This window comes from Erythrolamprus reginae, chromosome 2 (assembly GCF_031021105.1).
Source record: "Erythrolamprus reginae isolate rEryReg1 chromosome 2, rEryReg1.hap1, whole genome shotgun sequence".
In the NCBI taxonomy this organism is placed as follows: Eukaryota; Metazoa; Chordata; class Lepidosauria; order Squamata; family Dipsadidae; genus Erythrolamprus; species Erythrolamprus reginae.
Genome location: NC_091951.1, coordinates 118,536,815 through 118,548,537, shown reverse-complemented (window position 1 = coordinate 118,548,537; position 11,723 = coordinate 118,536,815). Strand labels below are relative to the sequence as shown.

The following is an 11,723-nucleotide window of genomic DNA, read 5'->3' as shown; positions in this document are numbered from 1 at the left end:
AACACCCTTGAAAATGTCCAAAGATACTTCACCAGAAGAGCCCTTCACTCCTCCACTCGAAATAGAATAGCCTATGAGACTACACTTTCAATCCTGGGCCTGGAAAGTTTAGAACTAAGACACCTTAAACAAGATCTAAGTATTGCCCACAAGATCATATGCTGCAACGTCCTGCCTGTCAGCGACTACTTCAGCTTCAACCACAACAACACAAGAGCACACAACAGATTTAAACTTAATATTAACCGCTCCAAACTTGAGTGAAAAAAATATGACTTCAGTAACCGAGTTGTCGAAGCGTGGAACTCATTACCGGACTCCACAGTGTCATCCGCAAACCCCCAACACTTTACCCTTAGATTATCTACAGTTGACCTATCCAGATTCCTAAGAGGTCAGTAAGGGGCGAGTACAAGTGCACTAGAGTGCCTTCCGTCCCCTGTCCTATTGCTCTCCTATATCTCCTATACCTTTCTTCTATTCCTATATCTCTTCTCCTATTCTTTCATTGATATGTTCTATTACTATATCTTCTTTTCTATTATTTCTTAGATATATTTTACTATGAGTATCTCCTCTATAACCTTCATCATGTATTTTACTATGTGTATATAGATATATACCCACTAAAACCCTCATTGTGTATTGGACAAAATAAATAAATAAATAAAAACATATGATTAGGGGACTGGAGGCTACAACATATGAAGAACGGTTGCAGGAACTGTGTAGATCTAGTTTAATGAAAAGAAGGACTAGGGTGACATGATAACAATGTTCCAATATCTCAGTGGCTGCCACAAAGAGGAGGGAGTCAAACTATTCTCCAAAAGCGCCTGAGGGTAGGACAAGAAGCAATGGGTGGAAACTAAACAAGAAGAAAAGCAACCTAGAACTAAGGAGAAATTTCCTGACAGAACAATTTATCCGTGGAACAACTTGCCACCAAAAGTTGTGAATATTCCTACATTGGGAGTTTTTAAGAAGATGTTGGATAACCATTTGTCTGAAGTGGTGTGTAAGGTTTCCTGCCTAAGGAGGGGATTGGACTAGAAGACCTCCAAGGTTACTTCCAACTATTTTTTAAATTATTGTTTATTATTATTGTTGTTGTTGTTGTTGTTGTTGTTGTTGTTATCTGTCTGCACCTCTTCCAGAGCTGAAGAAGCTTCTTTGGGTGAGAAGCAAAACATCTTCAAAGAAAAACCGGAATATCTGATTGCCTTTTGAAAAAGCACCTTCGGGACAACAGTGACCTTGATGACTGAGAAGCCCCATAGAAGAAAGGAAGAATTTTTTCTTTCTGAAACGTCCTGCTTCACCATCTCAGATTGTTTCTACTATGTTCTGTCGGGCTCTCTGATAGACTCCTCCCAAAAATTCACAGGTACAAATTTCAGACACATACACACACGTTTGAAAATTCAAAACAATGTTCTTTATAATGAAAATTCACGTAAACTAAGCCCTCTTTTGGTATAGCAAAGAGCACTTGTCTACAAACTGGTAATTTGTACAAGTCCTTTATCAGTTCTGTGATACTTAGCTTGCAGCTGTGAGGCAATTCACAGTCCTTCTTCTTTCATAAAGTGAAACACACTTTGCTCTGGTTTAGTTTCAAAGCAGGGAAAAATCAGCACACAAAAGGTCAAAGTCAGCAAAGTAGGCATGAAACACAACGATCAGATAATCCTCCACAATGGCCAAACCCACAGGCTGCTATTTATAGCAGCCTCACTAATTACCACAGCCCCACCCAATCACAGGTGGCCTCATTTTCTTTGATAATAATCTCTCAGTTGTTGTTGCCTATGCATCGCTCTCCACATGTGTGGCTGTATCATTAACTCTTGTTCTCAATCCAAGGAGGAGTTAGATAATTGATCTCCTTCTGAGCTGTCTGCCACACTCTCCTCCCTGTCACTCATGTCTTCTTGGTCAGAGGAGCCTTCATCATCAGATTCCTCCGGGGGCAAAACAGGCCTGCAGCATGTGGATGTCTCCCCCACATCCACAGTCCTTGGGGCAGGAGCTGGGCCAGAGCTAACCACAACATACTATAGCAGGCCAAGAAGAGCCTTTCCTCCACAGGGAGGGGGAGATTTCAAACCAAATAAATAAGCATTAACAATATCCCAGGAAGTCCTCGACATGCAACAGTTTGTTTAATGACCAGTTGAAGTTACAATGGCACTGGAAAAAAGTGTCTTATGATCATTTTTCAACCATTGCGCTATCCCCACGGCCATGTGATCAAAATTCAGAAGCTTGGCAACTGCCTCATGTTTATGGTGGCTGCAGGGTCCCCGGGATATGTCATCAGCTTTTGCAACCTTCTGACCAGCAAAGTCAATAGGGAAGCCAGATTCACTTAACAACCACGTGGCAAGAAAGGCCGTAGAATGGACCAAAACTCACTTAACACATATCTTGTTTAACAACAGAAATTTTGGGGTTGATTGTGGTTGTAAGTCAAGGACTATCTGTATTGTTTTTATTGTTATCCTCAATTGTTGTTGTAAATTGAGGACTATCTGTATTTATTTGCACTTGTCCTGTCTCAGGTCTATTGAAGTTGAAATATATTTATTACAAAAATTCATGGGAAGACAGTTCCAATAATTCTCAGCTAGCCCAGCCTTGGTGTCTCACTTAAATTGTTTCTATGTCAAACATCTGGAAACCATCTTTAGTTTGGCCAGGAAGACTGTAAAAAAAGATCAAAACTCAGCCTTTTGAGTTTTAAGCAGACTTGGCTAGAATAGCTGAGGATGGCAATCCCTTTTATAGAAAACAACATGTTTGTTTCATATCCCTGAGAAAAGGTACATTCGTAAATACAAATTAGTAGATCCATTAAGCCCTACAGGGTACATACAAAAAGTACCACTTTGCCAAATATTTTCAGAAACCATATGTTGTAAATAGATTGAAGAGGATGTTTGCTCCTAGTTTACTTTGGAAGCTGAAATAAGGAAATAATGATTGGTTCCTTGTATTTAAAAAAATGAAACTGGGATGTTTTCAATTTTAGCGAGTTTTACAGATACAGTACCTTCTTGCTTTAGGAAGAAGCTCCAATATCAGAACACTCTTGTGCTATTTTGTAAGCCAAGGATCCCCAAACTTGGCAACTTTGAGACTTATGGACATAAATTCCCAGGATTCTCCAACCAGCTATGTTGCCAAATTTGAAGACCTTTGTTGTAAGTCTGCAGTGGCCTTTGCAAAAGAATTGTGTTGACAGGTATATTCATTGCTCTGATGTCATAAGCATATCCAAGCTTCTTTATATAGAGGACTCATTTAGGGAGATTGATTCCAATTTCCAATTATTCTCTTTCCCTCCTCAGAAAGTTCATTAAATTATTTGATGCGGAAGACATTTTGGAATGATAGCACTGATATCCATTCTCCTGTCTTCTAAATACAAGTCCTGATTAAAATGCCATCCTTTGGCCTTAACTACGGTAGTACAGATATGCCACATTGTCAGCAAAAAGAACACGTCAATTTCTGAAAAAAATTTAAAGGATTTTTGGAACACCATATCCCTTGAAATCAGATTAACCCTGATTCTGCTGATCTTTCACAAAACGTTAATCTGGAGGTGTTTCAGGACCTGCTGATTGGGAGTTTAGATGGCCAATTGAGAGATCTCTTTAATTGTTTTGTTTGAGTATAGGTGCCCATTGTTGTTTTTCTAATTCTTTAGTAATATTTTATTCTGTTTATGTTAATATTGTTGGCTTCATAGAATTACATTTACAAAATAGGTGGCAATAAAAATGGAATGAATAAATAAATGTGTGTACGTTTGAAAAAAACATACAGCTGGCTTCCCTAACATTAGTGTTTTGTGTGTCTATTTTTGTAGGGGACTGGAGACTATAGCATACAAAGAGCGGCTGCAGGAACTGGTCATGGCTAGCCTAGTGAAGAGAAGGACCAGGGGAGACATGATAGTAATGTTTTAATACTTGAGGGGCTGCCACACAGAAGAGGGGATCGGGCTGTTTTGTAAAGCACCAAAAGGCCAGACAAGGAATAATGAATAGAAATTGACAAGGAGAGATTCAACCTGGAAATTAGAAGAAACTTTCTGACAATGAGGGCGATCAACCAGTGGAACAGCTTGCCTTCATAGTTTGTGAGAGCTTCAACAAAAGGAGATTGGACTTCCATTTGTCTGAAATGGTGTAAGGATTCCTGCTTGAGTGGGAGGTTGGACTAGATAATCTACAAAGTCCCTTCCAACTCTAGTAATCGGTAACTCTATATGACTAGTCAGTCTCTCATGATTTTGTCAAACTACTCAGACCTCTGAAGAATCATCTGCTGAGCCAATTCTGAGATCTTTATCCATTGTATTTAAGTTATAAAAATTGGGGATCTTTGCCTTATTGTTCAAAAGAAGATGAACAAATAATTATTGTGGCTCCAATTCCTCCCTCCCCGGGATTAGTAATATTATATTACTAATATAATAATCGTTAAAAGAAATGAAAGAAATGTAGCAAAAAAAAATAAATCAAAATTCCAATAAAACCCAATGACGTACAGTTAGAGTGGTTCAGACTATAGTAAAAGAAATTATGGTTTGGAATAATCAGGCATTGTTCACTAGTGGTATACAGTATACTGTAATCTGTGAAAATCCCATTATATTCCATTTCCATCCTATTGTATCTATGGAAAAGATTTAAGATTATGAAGCTCATAGGTTTAACTTTAGGTTCCCTAAATGTTACATCTATTAAATATATATAATCAGCCAGACCTTTCCTTAAAAGAACACCCACCCACCCCACTACAGTATGTATTTCATTTAAGACTTTTTCTGTTCTTGACGTTCTAGAACACAATAGTGTTCAAATAAAAACAATTGAAAAATGATTTTTCCATATAATTTAAAACCAATCTAGGCTACAGAAAACTGATGAAGTATCCATATGACCTTGAAAATAAATTAAATGCCAATCCAGGAAATGCTTGTCAACACATTGTATCAGTAATGCGTCATTAATGGAAATGGACGCTTGTTTTATTCTGTTAATTGGTTTTTGTTTATATTTTATAAACTCCAAAATTCTCCCTGAACAAACTATAAAAACAACACCTACCTGACTTTAACTAGTATGTCAGGTTTTTACATTTTGGCACATCATTTAAAGTTTTCTCCCAAGGGCTAAACTGCTACATTTAAACTTATTTATCTTCACTGTAATTTGAATGTGCGTAAGTAATAACGTGTTGCATGGTTTTGAAACACTGCAACTTTACAGTTCTATGCTGTGTTTCCTAATTGATCTTCTCCTTTTCTTAAGAATTGCTATTTGTAATGAACTCAAAGACACTGGTGAGCCGTAGAATCATATACAGTATTTCAACAGCTTTTAACCTTTTTAATAAGGTTGCTTTATTTATTGCTTTCTTATTTATAGTATTGCTCTCAATATTTCATAGATGCGGATTAATAAGCAAAAAGGTGAGGCAATTAAATCTGAATATTTTTGTGATTCTTTTTATAAAGGACATTACATACATGGCATAGATATTCTCAGTCATCCAGCTGTCTGCAAGTCATCCAGCTGTCTGCAAGAAATATAAATCCTTCAATTCCCCACTATCATATCAGAGCTGAAGAAACATGAGTGAAGTGTGCATGCACGCGCTCATGTTTGCGAACCACTAGGGAAGGTCGGTGAATACCTTCTCTGCCACAAGTCATATAGGGGACATAGTTGTCCATTCATAAGCAACTGGAGTGGCAGGGGTCATTGCTCCAGAATGTGAACTGTGTCCAAAAAGTTCTACGTTCAGCTCTGGAAAGGATGCTTGAAATCCTGAGTTAAGTGATTCTGTCACAGAGTGTGCCGGATTCTCAAATTCCCGTCAGTTTTCACTTCTATAAATTTAATTTATGAGTCTGTAAAAATATCAGTCATCTTAGAATAGAATAGAATAGAATTTTATTGGCCAAGTGTGATTGGATACACAAGGAATTTGTCTTGGTGCATATGCTCTCAACGTACATAAAAGAAAAAAGATACATTTGTCAAGAATCATGTGGTACAACACTTAATGGTTGTCAGAGGGGTCAAATAAGCAATGAAGAAACAATCAATATTGATTAAAATCTTAGGATACAAGCAACAAGTTACAGTCATACAGTCCTAGGTGGGAGGAAAAGGATGATAGGAAAGATGAGAAAAACTAGTAGAAATAAAAGTGCAGATTTAGTAAAAAGTCCGACAGTGTTGAGGGAATTATTTGTTTAGTAGAGTGATAGCGTTCGGGGGGAAACTAAGGAAAAATCTTAATGGGGAAAGCAAAGTTCTACATACAAGTTTTGGGAAAGTCATGTTTATAAGCTATTATGTAGCTACTACCACAGGACCTGCTATCAAGAACAGGACACAGGAAACAGGATAGCCAGGGGAGGATGGTGATCAGATCACAGCAGGAAAGAGATAAACAAAATTCATTTCTACTGCCATCTGGTGGTCCTCTACATTTATGCAGCCCCAAGTGGATAATTAGCAGAAGCAGAAAAGAGGATCTGCCTACTACCCAGTTTGAGCAGCTAGTTATTTCCTTATTTCTATACTCTGTTTCTATGACTGTTGTGCTCAATCGGATACGAAGGATTAAGATATAAGATCCCACTGGGAGACCACAGCAGATTGATTCCATACAGACAGCACCAACCATCTCTAATGAAAACACAGCAGCATCTTAATTGTTTTTGCAGGGAACAAAATCCAAGAATGAAATAAAAACGAAGGAAATAGTATCTAGACCACCGGTGGGTTGCTCCCAGTTTGGTCCAGGTCTGTGAACTGGTAGCAGCGGTGATGGGAATCTCCAGCCACCTATCCAGGACATATGCAGAAGCGCTGAATGCTTGTCTAAGCACACACACGAATCAGAAGCAATGGGTTTTAGAATCCACTACTGATCTAGATCCTTCCAACACAGAGACACACACCAGGTGTGCTGCAGGATGATTGTGTTATACAACTCCAATAAAGAAGCCACCAATCTTACTAGTCATTCTTTAATTTTGAATGGTTTCTGTTTCATGAACTTTTAAATGCAATTGATCTGAAGCCCCAAAGGTACTTTTTGAAGAGGCAACTGGGCTTTTTTTTTTCAAAGAAAAAACAGAACGTCCATTTGCTTCTTGAAAGGGACAATCATGACCTGGATTGCTGAGAATCTCCATAGATTTCTTGATCTGAAGAACAGTCCATAGCTTTTTTGTGTGTCCCACATTGATTCTGTGACAGTTGTTTAACCACGTTTTCCCATTCAAACTGACAGTTCATAAAGAGGAAAGAAGTAAAAGATCCGCACAAACACACACCCCCAACACACACACCGAGGATAGACTGGTAGATGTTATAATCCAAATAATGTCTACTTTTCCCATCAGATTAATTCCAAGACATTCATCAGGTTTGTTTGTTTGTTTATATATTCATTCATTCATTCATTTGTTCGTTCAATTATTAGATTCGTTCTTACGTTGTCTTTGTTATTGTTGTGAGCCACCCCGAGTCTACGGAGAGGGGCGGCAGTCAAATCTAATAAATAATAATAATAATAATAATAATAATAATAATAATAATAATAATAATGATGAATAATATCTATATGCCGCCTCACTTCCAGAGGATTCTGGGCGGCTTACACCAAATACAGTACATATAAAATACAATATAAAAACCACCTAAAAACAATACATCACTGTACTGTTTACTGTTTAGCCAACCCTATCAACAGACTGAGTTTGTCTACAGAGATCACCCTGGAGAAAGTGTTTCCAGAGAAGCTTTGTTCCCATCCTACAGGAGAAACAACCAATGCGATCAGATGGATGCTGCAAAACCTGGGCGATTAGAACAACAAGGGATCTTGTAGGTCATCTAGTCCAACCCCCCTCCCAAAGCAGGAGACCCTACACCATTTCTGACAGATGGCAGTCCAGTCCTTTCTTGAAAGGCTCCAGGGATGAAGCTCCCACAACTTCTGGAGGCAAGCTGTTCCACTGGTTGAATGCTGTCACAGTCAGAAAGTGCCTCCTTATTTCCAAGTTGGTTCTCTCCTTGATCAGCCTCCATCCACTATTGCTTGTCTGGCCTTCAGGTGCTTTGGAGAATAGCTTGACCCCTTCCTCTCTGCGGCAGCCCTTCAAATACAGTATTGGAAGGCTGCTATCATGTATCCCCTAGTCCTTCTCTTCACCAGACCAGCCATGCCCGGTTCCTGCAACTGTTCTTTGCATGATGGCAGCGAACAGCCAGCGGTTCCCGCCTCATCCTTCGCCTCTTTATTTTCCGCCCTTCTTCCCTCCGCGGGCGCCTTTCGTCCTTCTGCCTTCTCCCGCTGCAGCCGCCCCACCACCATCTCCCCTCCCCGCGCCGCAATCCTCGCCCTTTCATTGGCTAACCACGCAGCGGAGCACCGGCCGGAGCTTGTTGCCTATTGGCCGAGACGCCTCTGCAGGAACACGGAGGAGCGGAGGAGCTTTGCGGGCGCTTGTCATTCCGCGGGCGGCGCAAGCGCGTTGGCCGCCGTTATTGTTCACAATTGTAGCGGAGCCGACGGGTAACATTGTAGCTGTGAACGCCCCCCTCCGGCTTTCTGCCTGCCTCGAAGGAGCGGCGCCTTTCAGCCCCGTTGAGTTCACCGCCGGCGGCGGCGGTAGCAGTATGCCGGTGAGCCACTCACCCCAGCCTCCCCCTCTGCTCCTTTCCGCCCCGGCGCGCTGCGGCCCGTTGCTAGGGTCGGCGCTGCCTTGGAGAGCCAAGCGGGTTTGGCATCAAGGTGGTGGGAGGGTGGCGGCGGTGGCTGCTGGGTGCGGGAGTCTGCGGTGGGCTGACCTAGAGGGCTTTAGAGAGCATGAAGGGTCTTCGGAAGGCGGGTCTTCCTAGAGTGGACCTGAAGATGTCTCCCATTCCCCTCCCTTAAAACTGCATTGTGAGTCCGAAATAAAGCATAGGCAGCAATCATGGTCAAGACGCCAGGCCTCAGGTTAAGGTAACCTTCCTCTCTTCATCCAGATTTGATAGACGACCCCGCCCGCACCCGGTTGATCTCACACATTAAACCTAGGGCTGGTTGCCAGGTACAGCAGCAGTACCATTTAGACTTATATACCGCTTCATAGTGCTTTTTCAGCCCTCTCTAAGCGGTTTACAGAATCAGCCTATTGCCCCCCAACATTCTATTTATTTATTTATTTAATTGGATTTATATGCCACCCCTCTCCGAGGACTCGGGGCGGCTCACAGCATGTACAGAAAAACAGGAAACAATAATAATAACAATCCAATTATACCTTAAAAAAACAATCTTAAAATTCTAATTAAAAACGATCAATATCATTCATTCAGCAGTCAAACTAAGCATTCATCGCTCAGGGGGGAAGCTCTAAGGAAGCCCAGGCCTGGCGGCAAAGATGAGTTTTTAGACTTTTTCGGAAGGCAAGGAGGGTGGGGGCAGTACGAATCTCTGGGGGGAGCTGATTCCAGAGGGCCAGGCCCCCCACAGAGAAGGCTCTTCCCCTAGGTCCCACCAGCCGACATTGTTTGGTCGACGGGACCCTAAGGAGACCAACCATGTGGGACCTCACCAGTCGCTGGGATTTGTGCGGCAGAAGGCGGCCTCGGAGATAATCTGGTCCTATGCCATGTAGGGCTTTAATCTGGCTCCTCATTTTACCCACCCCAGAAGGATGAAAGGCTGAGTCAACCTTGAGCCAGTGGTGAGGTTTGAACTGCTGAACTACAGCTAGCAGTTAGCTGAAGTAGCCAGCAGCACTTCACTCTAACCTCTCCTTGACCTACGACCAACAAAACTATCAGTAACAACTTTCTCACTGCAAAACAGGAATTTTGGGCTCAATTGCGGCCCAAAATTTGTAGGGCCGCAATTGAGCCCAAAATTCCCGTTTCTCAGCGAAAAAGTTGTTACTGTTAGTTTTGTCCCGTTTTACGACCTTTCTTGCCAGAGTTGTTAAGGGAATTGCTGCAGTTGTTAGTAACAAGGTAGTTAGGTGATTTTGGCTTTCTCCTTTGATTTTGCTTTGTCAGAAGGGCCCAAAAGAGGATCACGTGATCCCGGGAAACTTGCAATAGCCTTATCAGTATCTAATAATAATAATAATAATAATAATAATAATAATTTATTAGATTTGTATGCCACCCCTCTCCGAGGTCTATAGTCGGAAGATAATAAAAGTCCAAGGGAAACGGATTCTACGGATTATTTAAATTTGTGTATTAGAGGAAAATTATATTTTAAAAGGAATAGCAATAGCACTACAGTATAGCACTTAGACATATACCGCTTCATGGTGCTTTTACAGCCCCCTCTAAGCAGTTTACAGAGTCAGCATATTGCCCCCAACAATCAGGGTCCTCATTTTACCCACCTCGGGAGGATGGAAGGCTGAGTCAACCTTGAGCCTGGTGAGATTTGAACTGGTGAACTACAGCCAGCAGAAGCAGCTTGCAGTATTGAACTCTAATCACTGCACCACCAAAGCTCATGAATATATTTCTTCTAAAACATCTAAAGCAGCGGTCCCCAACCTTCGTGGCTTGGAAACCTGGCTTTGAGGGATGGGAGAAAGGAGGGGACTGGGCCACATAAGTAATGGGCCAGTGCACACATGGGGCATAAGCAATGGGCCAGCATGCATATGCATGCACATGCAACTCAACTGCAGGTTGTGCTGCATGTACATGTACATGCATTCCAGCCTACCGCTTGCATGGTGGGCTGTAACTGCACCATCCCACTGCTTGTATCAATTAAGCTGCATGCATGTATACATTGGGTCTGTGGCCCAGTTGTGAATAGACTTTAGTGCAGTGTTTCCCAACCTTGGCCACTTGAAGATATTTGGACTTCAACTCCCAGAATTCCCCAGCCAGTGAATGCTGGCTGGGGAATTCTGGGAGTTGAAGTCCAGATATCTTCAAGTGGCCAAGGTTGGGAAACACTGCCTTAGTGGGTCACAGCTCAACAGTTGAGGACCCCTGTTTTAAATAAAAGTACCTTTATTGGGCCTATCCACAAGAAAATCTCGCCAGATCAAATTCCGAAATATTTCATATTTCATAAAACATTTTGGTGCTCCTTACTATTTTTTTTAGTGACCCCTTAAAATAATACATAAAAATAGAAGATCTCGTACTGTATTTTCCAAAAAATAGTTCTTGTGAAATTGCTTCAGGAAGTGTTTTATTTTTTCCCCTATGTGAGTTACGGCTGTAATCACGTTTTGATATCTTGGTTTTTGTTTCTTGCTGAATAATAACGGGGCATTTCTTTCTCCGTGTAGATCAACCGATCTGAAAAGCCAGAGAAATCTGATAATTCCGATAATGTCAAAGTTGTGGTTCGTTGCCGGCCGCTCAATGAGCGGGAGAAGACCATGTGTTACAAAATGGCTGTCAATGTTGATGAAATGAGAGGCACTATTACTGTGCATAAAACAGATTCTTCCAACGAACCTCCCAAGACATTTACTTTTGATACTGTATTTGGGCCAGAGAGCAAGCAGCTCGACGTCTATAACTTGACTGCAAGGCCCATTATTGACTCTGTGCTGGAAGGTTACAATGGTAAGTGTTTCTTCGTTCTAACGGGAGGAAGAAAGGGGGGAAGGAGGGAGAGCCAGATATAAACACTTTCTTTTGCAGCACAAT

The 11,723-nt window shown here is 41.4% G+C and overlaps 1 protein-coding gene across 1 annotated transcript in view; it reads left to right on the top strand.

Annotated features, from left to right (window-relative positions):
- Positions 1-8,522: 8,522 nt before the first annotated feature.
- The window catches only part of KIF3A (kinesin family member 3A), a 31,612-nt gene continuing 28,411 nt past the window's right edge, over positions 8,523-11,723 (top strand). Inside the window, exons 1-2 of the mRNA XM_070739304.1 lie at positions 8,523-8,723; positions 11,357-11,639. Of these exons, the coding sequence (XP_070595405.1) occupies positions 8,718-8,723; positions 11,357-11,639 (289 nt within the window). The 5' untranslated portion in view covers positions 8,523-8,717. The remainder of the gene's footprint in view (positions 8,724-11,356; positions 11,640-11,723) is intronic.